Source organism: Haliotis rubra, unplaced genomic scaffold, assembly GCF_003918875.1.
Source record: "Haliotis rubra isolate DU_JTF1 unplaced genomic scaffold, ASM391887v1 Scf173, whole genome shotgun sequence".
NCBI classification, from domain to species: Eukaryota; Metazoa; Mollusca; class Gastropoda; order Lepetellida; family Haliotidae; genus Haliotis; species Haliotis rubra.
In genome coordinates this window covers 907,081-927,100 of record NW_025765703.1, presented here as the reverse complement: position 1 = coordinate 927,100, position 20,020 = coordinate 907,081, and the positions used below count along the sequence as shown (strand labels likewise).

The 20,020-nt window shown below is 42.5% G+C and overlaps 2 protein-coding genes across 7 annotated transcripts; both read right to left on the bottom strand.

Moving 5' to 3' along the window:
* LOC124272794 (regucalcin-like) lies at positions 1-9,044 on the bottom strand. 4 transcript variants are annotated; one of them, XM_046708005.1, is made up of 6 exons: positions 8,909-9,044; positions 6,041-6,223; positions 5,118-5,300; positions 4,602-4,802; positions 1,520-1,672; positions 1-806 (listed from the first exon to the last, which is right to left on the bottom strand). In XM_046708005.1, the coding sequence occupies exons 1-6, from the start codon at positions 9,018-9,020 to the stop codon at positions 598-600; spliced, it is 1,041 nt and encodes a 346-aa protein (XP_046563961.1). In that variant the 5' UTR covers positions 9,021-9,044; the 3' UTR covers positions 1-597. The 4 variants fall into 4 exon arrangements, with proteins under 4 accessions (XP_046563961.1, XP_046563963.1, XP_046563962.1 ...); XM_046708007.1 differs by having other exon boundaries at positions 6,041-6,212; XM_046708006.1 differs by lacking the exon at positions 8,909-9,044 and adding an exon at positions 6,622-6,697.
* A 3,036-nt stretch (positions 9,045-12,080) lies between these two features.
* Positions 12,081-19,383, bottom strand: LOC124272793 (regucalcin-like). Of its 3 annotated transcripts, none has more exons than XM_046708003.1 (6): positions 19,256-19,383; positions 17,322-17,484; positions 16,950-17,132; positions 14,835-15,035; positions 13,949-14,101; positions 12,081-13,653 (listed from the first exon to the last, which is right to left on the bottom strand). In XM_046708003.1, exons 2-6 carry the CDS (start codon positions 17,482-17,484, stop codon positions 13,445-13,447), a joined length of 909 nt encoding a protein of 302 aa, XP_046563959.1. In that variant the 5' UTR covers positions 19,256-19,383; the 3' UTR covers positions 12,081-13,444. The 3 variants fall into 3 exon arrangements, with proteins under 3 accessions (XP_046563959.1, XP_046563958.1, XP_046563960.1); XM_046708002.1 differs by lacking the exon at positions 19,256-19,383 and adding an exon at positions 19,156-19,213; XM_046708004.1 differs by lacking the exon at positions 19,256-19,383 and adding an exon at positions 19,164-19,191.
* Between the last annotated feature and the right edge of the window lie 637 nt (positions 19,384-20,020).

Here is a 20,020-nt window from a genome sequence, read left to right as displayed (position 1 = left end):
TTGAGTTATATACAGATTTATTCTTTGGCATTTATCTAACATGAGAAAATAATGTAAAAAGCATGTACAATTGTTACACAAAAAGTGTGGAATTGAAGCGAAAGCAATCATCAGCATATTTCGGGTCGCCTCCTAGCTTCTCTGAAATCGCCTCAAATTGACAGTGGTGCATACTTGTGATGTGTGTAACCTCGGGGTACGTGGTGGGGTATTATTTCTGTAGATCTCACTAAGGTCCTCAAGGTGCTATTTCTTTTAAAAAATATTATCATAATCACAGAATCAATGGCATTGTGTACCATAGTTCATATGGTACTATCATAAGATAAAAGCGCTCCGAAAAATGTATTTAACATCTTAAAGGCCTCAAGGGGCCTCCTGGCCTCAAAATACAATAAACTTCTGTTTCTGTTTCTGAATAGATCCTTGGTCACAATATGAAGTACGACATCATGGGGGAAAGGCTATAAGTTGATGTATACAAAAAAAGAAATATTTGAAACACAGTCAGCAAAGCCACTCTACACCACACTAGGCGCAAACAAGACGAATCCCAGTCGGTAAAGCACAGTCTCTATCTGTCTCTATCTTTCAGGTTCAACCTTGATAGATATCTGCTGGCGCGCCGCGTGCCCCAAGGCCGGTAACTCGAAACAAAGCACCATCAAGCGTGTCTCTTACAGTGAAACTAGTATTTGGCTGCATCTTCAAACTGGTGACATACAGTTCATCGTGGTTCTTGCCGCCCCAACACACAGAGGTGATTCTGGTTGCGTTGGGTATGTCCACTTTCTGTAATAACTTTCCTGAAACGAAAGTAGATGGCTTTATATTGGTGAGTGAGTGAGTTGGGGTCGCTGCTGCTTTGACCAGTATTCCGGATGTACCAGAGTGTCAGAGCCCAGAGCTATGCACGTCTCACGTTCACCCGTTGGGTGAAACTCATTTAATCGAGTATGGACATCATAAACGAAAAGATATATTTGGGAAAACCGAGATTCGAGACCAGGGCCTAGTTTTTCGAAGCTCTCTTATCGCTAAGATAGTCGTAAGTGCCATACATTAACATTAACTTACGACTATCTTAACGCTAAGAGAGCTTCGAAAATCTAGGCCTTGGATCGTATGTTTCTTTGTGTCCAAGGTATGGATGTAGAGCTAAATGAAGATACACGTGTGATGGAGTCTTGGCTGGAACTACGGGATATGAACCATTATACGTTACTTATATAGTAACTATCTCTCGGCGACTATGGGCATCAGCAGTGTATAAACCATTAACGACGGCATTGAGTTAGCTGAACGCCCATGTTTAATTAATAGGTGAAGATTATTTCTGGTGTCCCCCGACGTGATATGGCTGGAGTAACGCTAAAAGCGGCGTAAAACCATACTCAGTCACGATTCACACCCTGCCGCTGCTCCGAACCACTCATAGTACACGTTTCTTACACGACACACATGCACACCCTACAGAGCTGTTTGTGTCCGACAGGAAGCTGGATTATTTGTTACCCACCTGTTTTTGAATCAATTTTCGCCACACACCCGGCATTAAAACAGGCCACCCACAGGTTGCCTTCAGTGTCAATCGTCATGCCATCAGGACCAAATACTTCTTCCCCGCTCAGCTCAGGGATGTCTCTGTAGTTGACCAGTACTCGGCGATTTGCTGCAACGTGGAATATGTACATATATCTGTATTATTGTGACTGTTAAAGATGTACATTTAGATTGTGAGGAAAGTATCTCATGATGCTACTTTGATGTACGTGACTAATCCATCTGCTATAGACTGTGATGTACGTCACTAATCCATGTGATGTACGTGACTAATCCACGTGCTATAGGCTATGGTGTTCGTGACTAATCTATGTGCTATAGACTGATGTACGTGACTAATCCATGCACTATAGACTGTGGTGTACGTGACTAACCCATGCACTATAGACCGTGGTGTACGTGGCTAATCCATGTGCTATAGACTGTGATGTTTGTGGCTAATCCATCTGCTATAGACTGATGTACGTGACTATTCAATGTGCTATAGACTGTGATGTATGTGGCTAATCCATGTGCTATAGACTGATGTACGTGACTAATCCATGTGCTATAGACTGTGATATACGTGACTAATCCATGTGCTATAGACTGTGATGTACGTGACTAATCCATGTACTATAGACTGATATACGTGACTAATCCATGCACTATATACTGTGGTGTACGTGGTTAATCCATATGCAGACTGTGCCATATCATTATTCGATATATCATACTATGTTCCATGAGCTATATATCATACTATGTTCCATGTGCTATATATCATAATATGTTCCATGCGCTCTATATCATTCTATGTTCCATGTGCTATATACTGTGATGTATATGACTAATCCATGTGCTATAGATATGTGATGTACGTGCTAATCCATGTGCTATAGACTCCGTGGTGTAGTGGTTAGAGCGTTCGATCGATCCCCGATCCCCGCTATAGACTGTGATGTTAATGACTAATCCATGTGCTATAGACTGTGCATTAATGGGTACAACAAGGTGGCTAATCAGTATAATGTGCTATAGACTGTGATATTCGTGCTAATCTGCGGCATGGTATCTCAGTGGGCTGCACTATGTACGTGACTAATCCATGTGCTATAGACTGTGATGTACGTCGTCATAATCCAAATATGCTATAGACTGTGATGTACGTGATTTAATCCATGTGCTATAGACTGATGTACGTGACTAATCCATGTGCTATAGACTGTGATGTACGTGACTAATCCATGTGCTATAGACTGTGATGTACGTGGACTAATCCATGTGCTATAGACTGTGATGTACGTGACTAATCCATGTGCTATAGACTGTGATGTATGTGACTAATCCATGTGCTATAGACTGTGATGTACGTGACTAATCCATGTGCTATAGACTGTGATGTACGTGACTAATCCATGTGCTATAGACTGTGATGTACGTGACTAATCCATGTGCTATAGACTGTGATATACGTGACTAATCCATGTGCTATAGACTGTGATGTACGTGACTAATCCATGTGCTATAGACTGTGATGTATGTGGCTAATCCATGTGCTATAGACTGTGATATACGTGACTAATCCATGTGCTATAGACTGTGATATGTGACTAATCCATGTGCTATAGACTGTGATGTACGTGGCTAATCCATGTGCTATAGACTGTGATATATGTGTACTATCTATGTGCTATAGACTGTGATATACGTGACTAATCCATGTGCTATAGACTGTGATGTACGTGACTAATCCATGTGCTATAGACTGTGATGTATGTGGCTAATCTATGTGCTATAGACTGTGATATACGTGACTAATCCATGTGCTATAGACTGTGATGTATGTGGCTAATCTATGTGCTATAGACTGTGATATACGTGACTAATCCATGTGCTATAGACTGTGATGTACGTGATTAATTCATGTGCTATAGACTGTGATGTACGTGGCTAATCCATGTGCTATAGACTGATGTATGTGACTAATCCATGTGCTATAGACTGTGATGTACGTGACTAATCCATGTGCTATAGACTGTGATGTACGTGACTAATAGACTGTGATATGTGTATAATCCATGTGCTATGACTGTGTGACTAATAATTCATGTGCTATAGACTGTGATGTACGTGGCTAATCCATGTGCTATAGACTGATGTATGTGACTAATCCATGTGCTATAGACTGTGATGTACGTGACTAATTCATGTGCTATAGACTGTGATGTACGTGACTAATCCATGTGCTATAGACTGTGATGTACGTGACTAATCCATGTGCTATAGACTGTGATATACGTGACTAATCCATGCACTATAGACTGTGGTGTACGTGACTAATCCATGCACTATAGACTGTGGTGTACGTGGCTAATCCATATGCAGACTGTGCCATATCATTATACGATATATCATACTATGTTCCATGTGCTAAATATCATACTATGTTCAATGTGCTATTTATTATACGATGTTCCATATATCATACGATGTTCCATGTGCTATATATCATACGATGTTCCATGCGCTATATATCATACTATGTTCCATGTGCTATATATCAGTCTATGTTCCATGCGCTATATATCATACTATGTTCCATGTGCTATAGACTCCGTGGTGTAGTGGTTAGAGCGTCCGCCCAGAGAGCGGAAGGTTGCGGGTTCGATCCCCGACCGCGTCATACCAAAAGACGTTAAAATATGGTACTTGTTGGTCCCTGCCTGGCGCTCGGCATTAATGGGTACAACAAGGACTGGTCGGCTCGGAGTCAGTATAATGTGTCTGAGTGGGGTATTCATGCTTCACTGCGGCATGGTATCTCAGTGTGCTAGCACTATAAAACCAGCTTAAGGCTGGGCTAGTACAAGCAGCCGCACATACAGATACACACGCATGCACGTCGTCATATGAGCGAAATATTCTCAAGCACGACGTTAAACCCAATTTCACCTCACCTCCATGTGCTATATATCATACTATGTTCCATGTGCTATATATCATACTATGTTCCATGTGCTATCACATTTGGCCTGTGTCCATGTTAAAATACTTACATATTTTGCCTGTGTCGATGTCGTAGTCGTAAGCGTAGATTTCCCGAGGCGTCGTGTCGTTGAAGTACATGGTCTTGTTGTCCGGGGACCACGCCATGCCGTTTGAGATGGTGAAGTTCTCGTCCTGTTTGCTCAGAGTGCCATCTGTGTCAAGGCAGTACAGACCACCTTCCCTGGGGGCAAACTCTTTGTCCATGGTACCTAGGAAACACACAATTCATATAAAATATACAGCATTTACGTGTTTTTGTGGCCTTACCCTTAATGAAATAGGGGGGGGGGAGGAGTTGAAGAACTCTACTTCCTGTATTAGGCAAATGAAAATGATAACAGTATGAAATCCAGAAAATCCAATTACAATTATGCATTGAGAGGTATGACCAGTGTCAACGCAACAAGAGATGTGGAGCCTATGTTTAGTGTTTCACGGACATGTGCTCTAAGATCTACTCACCTACCTGTTTGGTCACACTTCCCGTCGTTCAGACCGTGGTTGTGTATATTAGATCTACTCACCTCCCCACACCCTTCCTCTTGGATCACACTTCCCGTCGTTCAGTCTGTGGTTCTGTGTTCCAGGATCTGTTTCCGCCAGTTTTGTAACCGTCTTCGTCTCCCAGTCCAATGATGCGAACGCCAGACCGAGAGCTATGACCAGCCCGCCCTTGCTGCGAGGAACAACGAATCCCACAACATCGTCTGAAGAATACGATCCATGTAAAAATGACATACTAGTAATATGAGTACTTCCAGGGGATGAAGTTTATTCCAGTGAAGACAGACATATGACCAACAGTGTTCCACTTTAAGCATGACCATGAGAGGCCCAACAACCTGTGATTTAAAAACATGCCACTTCTTTGCCTTTCGGGGGAATTTTAAGATAATGAAAGGTGAAAGGTTATTGCCCTTAGTGTGAGGTTATATGGTGAAATTGGTAGGTGTGTCAGACAGCATCACATCGAAAGTGGTCGTGTTGATACTGTATAAAGACCATTTGCCAGAAAGGCGAGAAATATGGGAAGTTAATGTTCCATAAATGCACAATGGCAATCAAGATTGTGAATAATTTTATAACTGAAACTGATATATAAACTATCATTATTTACAAAGTGAAGATTATGGACATACCAAAACATGGGCCTAGATGTCTGAAGATCGTCTCACATTGCTTACAGTGCTATTTTCTAAATACTCTTTCTATACTCATAACAAATCTGCCAAAAGCAGAGCCCTTTGTCAAAATGTGATGATAATAGGTGTCACGGAAAGGTATCTTGCCTCACTGGTGGTACCCGTAGCAAACACATGTAAAGGCAAGTCAACGTGGGATTTATCTGAAGATGAACTGCTACCGATATTGCAAATGTACATTTGCTTGAAACAAAAAATGAAAGATTTATATCTGTAAATAGCTAGAGGGATAACGGTCAGTTCACCTAGAGTGATGACGTCATCTTTGCCAGTGACTGGGTCGTATCTGTGAACGTCTCCCTTCATGATGTCGACGAACAGCAACGTCTGTGTGGCGTCGTCCCAATGGGGACCTTCGCCGATGGTTGACACAGGCTCCTTCAATACTGTTTCTACCTTGTAGGACATCTTGAAACTCTGAAAAAGACCTGAAATTTAAATGTGGCAGGGAGGTTTGTATGTAAGAGCTCACCTGTAAATATATACCTGTGGCAAAGAATGGGTCGATCTGGTTTATTTGTTTGCCATCGCTGTTCCTGCCAGTCACTGATGTGTCTAAACTCCTCGATTTACAGCACGCCGCCTAATAGAGTGCGTAATGCTTAATGCAGGGGTAAACAAACAAACACACATAGTTGTAAAGAAAGTTGCACCAAACCTCCTTGGTCTTTTAACAGGTCCGCTGACACAATGTACGTTACGTCGTCACTTATAAATAGATTTTGATGGACTCCCTTTTCTGACTGGTTAGCCAGTACATCTATTAATAGCATACTTTGGAATCATATCATATCAATGGTCGGATCCGCAAGCAAGCATTGAGCACCTTTAGAATACAGCACCACAACTTCTCGTGAGGACGATCTCTGTCGTAGGTCACGTGTCATTAAGACAAGCAACCAGTTTGTGAGAACCCGTCGGACGCTAACCCGCGATCTTCGGTTTGTTAGCTTGACAGCTAACCGACTGAGCTACGTCCACACTGTTGCACAATGTGCAAATTTATCGAGTCATTCCTGTGACGTCACGGAAATGAACGGAAAGAGTCGAATAGGTCACGGACAATTACGAAGGTTACGGGTAGACTTGGTGTCTCGTGATTTTAATCTACGGACACCTGCCGAATGGACCCGATGCCATTTGGCACACTCGTCCCATTCCGTAATCTACAAGATAACGTGTGGCGTGGAATGAGCCGATATGCCTCAAACTGAAAAGGGTTGTTGACGTCAGGCGTCACACGTAGATTTCACGGTGCATGCATGAATGACGCGCTTTTATATAAATCGGTGATTTTGTGACAGAAAAGTGATGTAGGGAACACTGTAAGGATAATGTGGATCGCACTAAGGAACGAGGGAGACATGAGCATGTGTAGTGACGGCACGAGGGTGAGTTAGCCTTCGAATCATTACTGAACAAATGTTGCGTGTGAAAGTGGCTTCAGTGCAAATTCCAGGCCAATTTCCATTAGCCCAAAATTTCTACATTAAACCATTTCATAGTGTACTTTTGACGTTTTTGGTTTCCCGTTTTTGTGTGAAAAAAAGTATTAAAATGCAAAAGGAAAAACAACAAATGGTATTTACGTATTACACCGGACATGTACCTATTATATTGGATTAGGTCCCTAACCCTAACCCTAACCCTAAACCCTAAACCCTCAGCCCTAACCCTAACCCTAATCCCTTGAAATTATCCTAATAAATAGAATGCATTGACCGAACACGCAGTATTAAAATGCAAAAGGAAAAACAACAAATGGTACTCACGTATTACACCGGACATGTACCTAACCCTAAACCCTAACCCTAGCCCTAACCCTAACCCCTTGAATTAATCCAAATAAATAGAATGCATTGACCGAACCGGCACAAACATGACTGACGTGTCAAGTGTAATGCATTATTACCGCTTCGAAAAATAAAATACTAATAAAAAACTTTCTATAATATTTAATGGTGCAAATTACTGGATGACAAAAATATATATGTAAATTTAAAAAATGCAAAATACAATAATACACAAAACATAACACCTCAGCACCCCGTAATACAAGTAAATATGAGTGTATTAGTGAAAAAAGAAAAATATTTCAAACTGGTGCTTGCAAAACATTGCGCATCCGCTGGTATCCAACTACTGGAAACTCTCAACATCGTTGGGCTTATGCAATGACATAGCTCGTAGAGATGAAACACCAGTGAACGGAGCTTTTATGCACCCGCTGAGCCAGACAACCGTGTTGCCATGCAGGCGTCATAGGGCATTGTTTCGAGAACGTGCTTTCGAACAAAATCACATTACATTACGTAAAAGGGTATTATGATGTATTTTTAAAGTTTGTGGTGCTGTATTCTAAAGGAAGGCCGCATTGAGGAAATTATTTGAATGCTTCTCCGGGTTCTGTTTCATGGCGTGGTGCACTAACAAGTCCATGTTAAGCCACGGACATCTCACACTACACTGAAAATGTTTATGTTTGAAATTATAGTCATAACAGGCTTTCCAATCCCAGTTCTGTATGAGAGGTCCTTCGTGCAGCATCTGCCGACATCGAGTTGGGGCCCGGCGAGCCGATTTGAACAACATTCGGCCGGATAACAAACAAATGTTCCACAAACCAACCATACTAACACCAGGGTTGGGTAGGGGCGGTGGAAAAAACGCAAAAAACGCCTCATTTGCTGTGCAGAGTTGCGTCCCTTTGACAGGCCAGGACCTTATGGTATATAGTGGTTGGAGGTCTGATTTATTCTCTGGTTTGTCAGCACCAATCCGAGCTCCTGTATTTAACCAAAGTAGCACACGTCTAATTGTAATGCACTGTGGAGCAAAACAGGAGCGGTAGGGTAGCCTAGTGGTTAAAGCGTTCGCTCTTCACGCCGAAGACCCGGGTTCGATTCCCCACATGGGTACAATGTGTGAAGCCCATTTCTGGTGTCCCCCGCCGTGATATTGCTGGAATATTGCTGAAAGCGGCATAAAACTCACTCACTCACTCACTCACTCACTCACTCACTCACTACCACAAAAGACACTCTGCGGTAAGTCCCGGAATACGGGAAACTGCAAATTCTGCGACAAACACAAGAAGCCATGAGCGTTGTTACCTTGAGTAGATACTGCGGTTATGACGCTGTGACCCAGTGGTTGTAGCGGGCTCGAACTGCTGGCGGTGCTGGCTCGTCCTTCTGTGTGAATACAGCTCAATAACCACCGCATTTCATCCTCATGTCACGTGTGAAATACCTCGGTGGCGATGACGCCACACACGATAACAAAATCTGTGATTGAATATAGGTTAAGAGGCTAAGGTCAAGTGTAGTATTTGGATTAAAAGGTAACCAACTGCTCGTCCCTAAATCTTTCCTGAGGTCAAGACCATTGTCAAGATCTAAGGAGAGCTAGGTATAGTAATAATAACATTGATGGATAGCATTTATATAGCGCGCTAATCTCCGAAAGGACTCTTTGCACATAGTTTGTTCCCCCAGACGTACAGTGACCGAATAACGCGTGTTAGCTGGGAAAGTCAACATAGGCCTGTAATGTTGACCTTCGCTCGTTTCGTTATTATGTAGGGTAGGGTCGGTTTACCTCTAGCCACAAGGTGGGAATAAGGGAAATAATGACGGAGCCTTGCTCCCAGGCTATGTAACAAGACTCTCCTCTTTCCTGGCACTCCACGATGGCTTCCGGTACTGAGCCATCTCCTGATCACTGCATCAAAGTGAATGCGTGAGCGAGTGAGTGAGTGAGTGAGTTTTACGAAAACACTCAGCAATGTACCAGCTCGATGGCGGCGGTCTGTAGGTAATGGGGCCTGGAACAGACAATCCACTGACCAACAGCATGAACTGTGTCAAAACTGAACAAACTTCAAAACGTTTTTGACAATATTTGACCTATCTTCCTAAGGTTTCAGTGTTAGATTTTGGAATTTCTTGCCTCTGGAACACATGAACCCGTTATCGCTATGTAGGTTTAACATAGACCATAGATCTACACACACGTCATATATATAAATTGAGTATTGTCTATGGTTTATGTTTAACCTACATAGCGATGGCGGGTTCTTGTGCTCTGGAAGCTGATTATGACGTGACGTTATCGTGCGTGCCTATTTGTTAACAAGTGTGGGGTTCATCCGAAATGGTGTGGTGTGGTGTGGTGTGGTGTGGTGTGGTGTTATGTGTAGTAATGTGGTGTTGTGTGTTGTGTTTTGTTGTGTTTCGCTTCGTTGTTGGGTGGGTTGGTGTTAGAGTGGAGCGAAGTCGAGCTGAGAGCCTATTTACGTGCGTGGACGTGTAGTGTTGAAAAGTAAGACACTTTGCTATCATGGTCATGACACAGAGCTGATCGTCCACTCTTGTCCGAGTGTACAGGAAGGTCATGAGAATATATGACAGTGATTTTATCATTGTCTTTCATGGAAATGTTATCGACTAACATGTTTCTCAGATTAAGTGCTATCAATAATAGCATAACATGTAGCCATTGCATATACATTATAGGGGCGGCGGGGTAGCCTAGTGGTTAAAGCGTTGGCACGTCACGCCAAAGACCCAGGTTCGAATCCCCACATGGGTACAATGTGTGAAGCCCATTTCTGGTGTTTCCCGCCGTGATGAAGCTGGAATATTGCTAAAAGCGGCGTTCAACCAAACTCAGTCAGTCAGTCAGTCATATACATTATAAATGATTTGTTCTTTCTCGTTGAATTCTTTGATTGGCATTCTAGAAGTTGTGTAGATGAAGGATGAGGACTATTTTTATGTATAGAACTTCTTAATTCTGTATAGGCGACGTTTCGACATAGATTCTAATGTCATCTACCCAACTTCTAGAATGCCAATCAAAGAAGTCATACCTCGTCTTCATGGAGACGTGGCAGTCACAACCATCAACAGACTAAGTACATCACTTGCTTGACAACGACATTAGAATCAATGTCGAAACGTCGCCTATACAGAATAAACAAGTTCTATATCCATAAAAATAGTCCTCCGTTCCATTGAAGGACAAACTATTCACCCACCTCCACGGTTGTCTTAATCCAACTATAGGTAAAAACGTTACGTTGTTTTCGAATTCACGTGTGAGCCAGTCGTCCAAGGGGACGCAACTCTGTTTGTCTATCTGGAGAAACCCATGCTCGAATGCCGGTTTCCCCCAATCATGTTTGTCATCACCAGTGTTAACATATGTCTTATTTGGGATTACACTTTCTCAGTAAAAGTACAGATTCTAGTACTTTTTTGGGTTGAATCCCAAACATATGTTACATTTGACCACTTTTTAAAATGGCATTGTGTATTTCATCACCAGTGTTCATGTTTTTGAACAACGCGGTGACCGTCTGCGACTAGCATCACTTCCTGCTGTCTTTTTACCTTAAGCTGACACTCTCCATACAACTGGTGTACTATATGGCGGCGTTAACTTAACTCAGTCATTTTCTCACTCATATTCAAAACGTATCTTAAGCACGTTCCCGTGATAAAGTCAGAATCGTGGGCTCGTCGCATTCTTTTAGAAGCGATTCCTTTTGACAATGGAACTTTTGGCTTTCATTGAACATGCCACGTATTTGCTTTAAAACATGGAACATGAGAGAACCAGTACTCCCAATCCTACTTATCTAACATTTTTGGTATGATACTTTTGATTTAGTGGACGAAGTTTACAGTCAAACACCGCTGTGTCGATGATGAAGGGACCTACTTAAATATTTCGAGTTATCTGAGGTAAGGCTCACCCCCAAAATTGGGAAATCAGGAACGCGGGGACCAAGCTGAAACTGCAAGACTACCGGAAGTTCCACACATCAGTGTTTGAATGTTGGTCATTCCACATGAAACAATGGCCTGGGTTACAGCGGTATTTCGTGCTTGATCACGACAAGGCTGTCACCAAGGCTATCTGGGAGGTTATCATCGAGCCAGTCAACGAGGCTATCTGGGAGGTTATCATCGAGCCAGTCAACGAGGCTATCTGGGAGGTTATCATCGAGCCAGTCAACGAGGCTATCTGGGAGGTTATCATCGAGCCAGTCAACGAGGCTATCTGCGAGGCTATCAACAATGTTATCAGTGAGTAGGTGATTAAGATGTTAGTTTTATGCCACACTCAGCAATATTCCAGCTATTTGGCGGCGGTCTGTAAATAATCGAGTTTGGACCAGACTATTCAGTAATCAACAGCATGAGCATCGATCTACACAACTGGGATACGACGACAACCTTACTCATATGATTAGTAATTTTACAATGTATTCAGCCAGATTATTCATAATGTATTACAAAACTTCGTCAGTATAATACATCGACACAATACATACTAATAATATTAATCATTACTTTCACGAATAATACATTCACCATGATAATCACCATTTGTTAAAGAACTCATAAATCCAGTTGATGATTGTCATATGATGGACGGGATGCATCGAGCACTTGCATGCCAGCTTCAGTCCACCTCTGTGCTGGGGATACCTTCAGATGGGCATAAGATGTCCTCTCTACTGGGGATGCCTTTAGATTGGCTTCAGATGTCAATACCATGTCAGGTGTCGCGGCAAAGATACTGTTTGTCAGTGCTCAACTTCAAGAAAGTGTCAGTGCTTGCCACATGGTCTGCAATATATTAGTATCCTTATTGTTGGCCAATTAAAACATCAAATGATCTCTCTGAAGTACAAGTACGAGCATTAGTAGATTGTAACGGGTTCAAAAATTGTTCACTAAAACAAGTATCATGTTTTAACACAGTTGTCCTAGTTTGAGTGTTTCCGGGTTAAGATATAGATTTCTGTCTGCTACACTGGTGTTAGGTTTACCATATTCAGTGCAGTATTCGGATGCTGTGTCTGGATTCAATGTTTGGAAATGGTCCTGATTGCAATACATACACTGGCACTGCCCATACGCTGGAAAACAACCATGCTGTGTCCGTTACAGATTGTAACTGTATATTGTACAAAACATATATTTGATTATGAAAGTATCGAGTCTCTTCGTGTGACCTTGAACGTGTGACCTTGCACTGAAACGTATACATAAAGTCAATGAAAGTCTCCCACTGATTCTCCCCAAATCATAATGTACGACAATGTACAATTATATATATTCATTCAGTAAGGTGACACGCAAAGTCGAAACATAGGAGGGCGATTACTATAAAGGTGAATCATCTTCACTGGTCAGTACACATCACCACTGACATTAAATTGCTTGACTGTAATCGTTCCTCTTCTTCTTATTAAGGTAAAAAACATTTACGACTTGCTATTTGATACTGTTTATCTTATACATGTATATATATTTATATTATATACCTAAGTAAGTAAGAAAAATGCAATCTGTGTCCGGATTTGCTATAAAACTGATATCATATTGACCTTTGAACTTGAACATGCTTATCTGCGTTTACACATGATGCAGAGTGCATGACAACATGAACACCTATCCATATTCTTGGCATCTGTTTACATAACTGCATAATATAATACATATCTGTATTGAACATACTGACTATTTCACTCCAGGCATAACTGAATACAACCACATCTCCGGTTTGAACAGATCAATTAGAATGTGTGACAGTAGCTATTAGAACAGCGAGTCTTTGAAGTGTCGTCTGAGTTAACCACGATAGACATCCGCTGGTCGACCACGTGCTCCAAGTCCAGTAACTCTGAACACAGCGCCATCTAGCGTGTCTATCACCGTTAACTTGGAGTTTGGCTTCATCCTGAGACTGGTGACGTACAACTCGTCCAGGTTCTTGCCGCCCCAACACACAGAGGTGATTCTGGTTGCGTTGGGTATGTCCACCTTCTGTAGCAGCTTTCCTGAAGGTTGCAAAATATAGATAACAACAGAGATGCCGATGTAACTGCCGTTCATTAAAGATCTTACGGGTTGTTAAAACATTTCAAACTTATTGGATGTACATATTTGTTATCCGTATTCATAGTACTATTGATGTGGTTCAAGCCATATCGAATTATTTCACGTGCATTTACTGCACAGGCCCCTTGATACAAATCCCGTTAGTCTGCGAAAACTCTATTTGTCTCGACCATGGAAGACTAGAACCAGGTGACACAGACATAGCGTCAATAAAGATTTGGACTTGAAGTTCACCTGTGTTTGGGTCGATTTTAGCCACACATCCGCCACCAAAACAGGCCACCCACAGATTACCCTCAGTGTCAATCGTCATGCCGTCAGGACCCAGTACGTCTTTGCTGCTCAGCTCGGGGAGGTCGTTGAAATTACCCACAACGCGGCGATTGGCTGCAATAAAGATTTTGCTCGGAAATTAATTCGTTTGACTGTACATACCTCTGATTGGCTGAGCGCTCTTCTATTATTTTTAATGTACCGTGCTTACAAACGAGTAAGAATTTCTATGTTTGGGAATGCCAAACTGTGGGTATTCATTTGGTACTTCGTGTTAGTAATTCTTTATCTCGAATAATTGAGTCACGTATGATGTACGGAAATTACCGATGTTTTGCGAATGCAAATCGATGGATGGGAGATAACTCTAAATTTGTTTTTCTTGTAGATTCTATGCCTAAGTCTGGTACACCTTATAATGGACATAGTTACAATTGCAACGTGTACATACGATACAATGAATGAATACCCTACTTCACTTTAAAAGTGAATGGAACTACTAAAATAGTCTGCGACATAAACGACATCATAAAATTTGACATGAAATGACGCTAGTACCCTGGAGCTATAAAATGTTCAGTATTTTCTTCCATCAAAGGTTACATCCTTGTTCCGTACTGTAGCGATATATGTGTGCGCGTGTGCGTTCGAGCGTTGTGTCTGCTATCAACAATGATGAAAGCTTTGAATTTATACCTTGTAGAATGCATAGCGGATTATGACTGACTTGACGGTTACATGAACGTGGAGTGGAGTCATCCCATGGATGACATCAAGGTATACGGATTGTCTGAGAGACGCATGTGATCCTAAGCTATTTTACCTACGTTAAGATTGTTATACTCACATATACCGCCACTCTCGATATCAAAGTCATAGGCATACACTTGGCGAGGTGACGTGTCGATGTAGTACATGGTCTTGTTGTCCGGGGACCACGCCAGACCGTTGGAGATGGTGACTTTATCTTGCTTCCTGCTGACACTTCCGTCAGTATCCAGGCAGTACAGACTCCCTTCGTTCAACTTGAAGTCATCTTCCATCGTACCTGAGAAAGAAACAACAACCCTACCTTGCTGTCCCCAAGGTTAATGTGGACGTGTGAAAATACATTAGCTATAAGCTTTATATGTGAGCTATAATTATGTAAAGCAATACATTTAGAAGAATTGGTAGAACAAATGGTAGAACGTACCAACTGGCTCAGATGTCAGCGCACTTAAATAAATAATCAAAACTAAAAACATCGTTTTATGATTGTCACAACTTGGGTCACACTTCCCGTCGTTCAGTCTGTGGCTCTGTGTTCCAGGATCTACTCACCTCCCCACACTCTCACTCTTGGATCACACTTCCCGTCGTTCAGTCTGTGGCTCTGTGTTCCAGGATCTACTCACCTCCCCACACTCTCACTCTTGGATCACACTTCCCGTCGTTCAGTCTGTGGCTCTTTGTTCCAGGATCTACTCACCTCCCCACACTCTCACTTTTGGATCACACTTCCCGTCGTTCAGTCTGTGGCTCTTTGTTCCAGGATCTACTCACCTCCCCACACTCTCACTCTTGGATCACACTTCCCGTCGTTCAGTCTGTGGCTCTGTGTTCCAGGATCTACTCACCTCCCCACACCTTTCCTCTTGGATCACATTTTTCGTCGTTCAGTCTGTGGTTCTGTGTTCCAGGATCTACTCACCTCCCCACACTCTCCCTCTTGGGTCACACTTCCCGTCGTTCAGTCTGTGGTTTTGTGTTCCAGGATCTACTCACCTACCTGTGTGGTCACACTTCCCGTCGTTCAGACCGTGGTTGTGTATATTAGATCTACTCACCTCCCCACACCTTTCCTCTTGGGTCACACTTCCCGTCGTTCAGTCTGTGGTTCTGTGTTCCAGGATCTACTCACCTCCCCACACCTTTCCTCTTGGATCACATTTTTCGTCGTTCAGTCTGTGGTTTTGTTTCCAGGATCTACTCACCTCCCCACACCCTTTCCTCTTGGGTCACACTTTCCAGGATCTACGTTCACCTCCAGGATCTACTCACCTCCCCACCTTTCCTCTTGGATCACCTTTCCTCTTGGGTCCACACTTCCCGTCGTTCAGTCTGTGGTTCTGTGTTCAGTCAGGATCTGTGTTCCAGGATCTACTCACCTCCCCACACTCTCCTCTTGGGTCACACTTCCCGTCGTTCAGTCTGTGGTTCTGTGTTCCAGGTCACCTCCCACCTCTCCTCTTGGGTCACCTTCCCGTCGTTCAGTCTGTGGTTCTGTGTTCCAGGATCTACTCACCTCCCCACACTCTCGTTCCTCTTGGGTCACACTTCACTTCCCGTCGTTCAGTCTGTGGTTCTGTGTTCCAGGATCTACTCACCTCCCCACACCTTTCCTCTTGGGTCACAGTCTGTGGTTCTGTGTTCAGGTTCACAGTTCTGTTCAGTCTGTGGTTCTGTGTTCCAGGATCTACTCACCTCCCCACACCTTTCCTCTTGGGTCACAGTTCCCGTAGTTCAGTCTGTGGCTCTTTGTTCCAGGATCTACTCACCTCCCCACACCCTTCCTCTTGGGTCACACTTCCCGTCGTTCAGTCTGTGGTTCTGTGTTCCAGGATCTACTCACCTCCCCACACTCTCCCTCTTGGGTCACACTTCCCGTCGTTCAGTCTGTGGTTCTGTGTTCCAGGATCTACTCACCTCCCCACACCTTTCCTCTTGGGTCACAGTTCCCGTCGTTCAGTCTGTGGTTCTGTGTTCCAGGATCTACTCACCTACCTGTGTGGTCACACTTCTCGTGGTTCAGTCTGTGGTTTTGTGTTCCAGGATCTCCTCACCTCCCCACACCCTTCCTCTTGGGTCACAGTTCCCGTCGTTCAGTCTGTGGTTTTGTGTTCCAGGATCTACTCACCTACCTGTGTGGTCACACTTCTCGTCGTTCAGTCTGTTGTTTTGTGTTCCAGGATCTACTCACCTCCCCACACCCTTCCTCTTGGGTCACACTTCCCGTCGTTCAGTCTGTGGTTCTGTGTTCCAGGATCTGTTTCCGCCAGTTTTGTGACGGTCTTCGTCTCCCAGTCCACAGCAGCGAACGCCTGACCGAGCCCTACGACCAGCCCTCCCTTGCTACGTGGAACAACGAATCCCAAAACACCGTCTGTTGAATATTAACCAGTATATGCGAATATATCACTAAAATAGAAAGATTATCGATTGTGAGAAATAAGAAAGTCATTCCTATTATCACGATTATTTTATGTATTAACTTATATATGTTTACATATTGCAAAGCTAAGCAATTATTTTAGTCCATATGTAATGAAAGTATGAAACTATAGTATCTTACTTAGACCAAGGACGTCCTCTTCTCCAGTTACGGGGTCATATCTGTGAACTTCACCGTTGTACATGTCCACGTACAGCAACGTCTGTGTGACGTCATCCCAGTGTGGGGCTTCACCAATGGTGGAAACAGTGTCTTTCAGAATTATCTCTACCTTGTAGGACATCTGATAGACAAAATATAGTTTTCAGCTGGTGGCTTTCTGTTCGGGTGTGCTGGGTTGAGAGGAGGTGGTGGGCTTCGAGTTAATAGAACTAACAAGTCATTTTGTTCTGACATTACGATCTTGCTCAAAGACATAACATTCGTCATGCCCACATTCGAGACAACAAGGGTTCTCAGTAGAGCTATTTATACTCACCTTCCACATGCGTGGACATTGGAACACTCTGGTATATAGCAGTGTAATGGATTGTTAAATAGATGGACATAATATTATTGTTTTACGAGAGTACTCTAATCGCATTACCTTGTTTTTGTTAAGATTCAGGAGAGGTTCTTACGTGAGCAGTGGCGTGGAAGTGCGTCAAGTGTCTATATATCAAGCTGGACCACAGTTGCGGGGGATTATTATCACTGACTTTATTACTATTTCTACGATTATTATTTGACCCATGAAGGTCCGGGTTAGAATGAACCTTCAGTAACCCATGCTTGTAGTAAGAGGCGACTAACGGGATCGGGTGGTCAGGCTCGCTGGCTTGGTTGACACATGTCATCGGTTCCCCATTGCGCAGATCTATGCTCATGCTGTTGATTACTGGATTGTCTGGTCCATACTCGATTATTTACAGACCGCCGCCATATAGCTGGAATATAGCTGAGTATGGCGTAAAACTAAACTCACTCACTCACGATTGCTATTTATTGGTTTGAATCCTTGTTACAGGTGGAGAAAACAACATATTTCAGGTTTAAAGATTAATGATGATAAATCACAAGTTGTTTGGATTGTTTCAAAAAGAAATACCGGAAGCAATGTTAGATATATGGCAGGTATAAAATGAGCGTGGAATCAAGATATTTTCGGAATTCTTCAAATTAAATTTTCTACTTCTTTGGAGAACATGGTTAATTTGAATTTCAAAGGTAAATTGTTAGAAATCCAAAAGATAATTAACAGATGGGTTAACAGAATATTAACACCATTAGGGAAAATTGCAATGTATCAAAAGTAAATGATCGTTTCCTCACATTGTCCAATCCTCCTAGGGATTTCTTAATGGACCTCAATAAAATGTTTTCCAATTTTGTTTGGGATAATAAAAGAGACAGGATTAAAAGAGAAAGGAGGGCTAGGTATGGTTGATATTTATTCTTATGTAAAATCTCTAAAATTGTCTTGGATAAGAAAAGTATTTACAAATGAAAACAGTAAATGGAAACCGTTTTCTTTTTGTTAAACACCATAATTATCATAACCTATTTATTTATGGAGATGTCCTCCCATGGACCCTTGCAAAAACAATAATGAACCATTTTTGGAAAGATTGTCTTAATGCATATGGACATTCTGCAAAGCAAATAAGGTCAAATACATTTAAAAGATTTCTTGCTGAGAGCATTTGATTGGCCCACTATTTGTCTTATACCCTCCATTTCTACGATTATTTTATTCCAGACTGCGATTATAATATCACTTCCGTCTAATTTTGTACTGCAAATGTTTTGTGCCATAAATTTGAGGATAGGGGGAGTTTCTTTCTCATCGGTGATCTAGATTCTGAGGTTACTCTGACATTACTCTGAACGCGATAACATATGTGTCAGATTGTTCTTGTGGACACAAGTGAACGCACGGTTACTATAGTTTCCATTATAAAGTTGTATACATTACCGCTGTACCGATCTCAGTGGACCTACAACTGCATGTTGTTGACACCGACATCAACGAGCGAGACATTAAGCAACAAACACACAAAATACAATCATCTTACCTCGATGTCAGATGAGATCTGATTTGATGACGTAGTTTGATAAGACAAAGAAAGCGTAAACCCACATGTACACTACATGGTAACGATTCAATTTGCTACTCCAGTTACTGTCGAGACTTCACGGATCGCCGTCGCTAAGTCTGGGAGAGGTGTTTGTTTCGGGATCGTACCGTATGTAACATTACCGCTGTGGAGAGGCCTAAATCGTGATTGTTGCCCCGAACTTCATGTCTTACAGAGGGGTGCACTGACAGGTGTGCGCTTCATCCCAGGTGTGTTTGTGAGACCGTACGCTGGTGCAATTAGCGAAAATGTGGAACGATCTTCCCTTGTCAACCATCTCCACACTTATTGGGAGCATGAGGCAACGGTGTCAGACTTTGATGCATAATGTCGATCTCATACGCACACCTGGGAGGGTCATTTTGGTGACAATGAATTCGTCTACGTGACATTTGACTTTCCGGTTTTGGTCAGATTCTCTCATTTTGACAATTGATCTGACTGCATATTGGTCTCACATGTGTGCTACAAGGCAACAAATTTGTTGTTCATGATTACATGTCATCGTGCAATATTGACTATTTCAACAGATGCGCACAATCTGACTTATTACTTGTTAAGGTTGTTAATGAGTGCATTGTGTCTACCATTTCAGTGATGGGAAATATAATGGTGATATAGTATAGGATTCAATAATGCTTTGTCAAATGCAGGGTCTGGCCGATATACATTATATATTATGATCTAATATGTATGAAGGGG

Coding starts and splice junctions, on each gene's coding strand:
- LOC124272794 (XM_046708005.1), bottom strand. CDS start 9,020: ATGCGGTGGTTATTGAGCTGTATTCACACAGAAGGACGAGCCAGCACC. Junction 4,803..5,117: donor AAGAGGAAGGGTGTGGGGAG/GTGAGTAGATCT, acceptor TGTGTTTCCTAG/GTACCATGGACAAAGAGTTT. Junction 1,673..4,601: donor CATCGACACAGGCAAAATAT/GTAAGTATTTTA, acceptor TCCACGTTGCAG/CAAATCGCCGAGTACTGGTC.
- LOC124272793 (XM_046708002.1), bottom strand. CDS start 19,206: ATGTCGGTGTCAACAACATGCAGTTGTAGGTCCACTGAGATCGGTACA. Junction 17,133..17,321: donor AGAGGACGTCCTTGGTCTAA/GTAAGATACTAT, acceptor AATATTCAACAG/ACGGTGTTTTGGGATTCGTT. Junction 15,036..16,949: donor AAGAGGAAGGGTGTGGGGAG/GTGAGTAGATCC, acceptor TTTCTTTCTCAG/GTACGATGGAAGATGACTTC.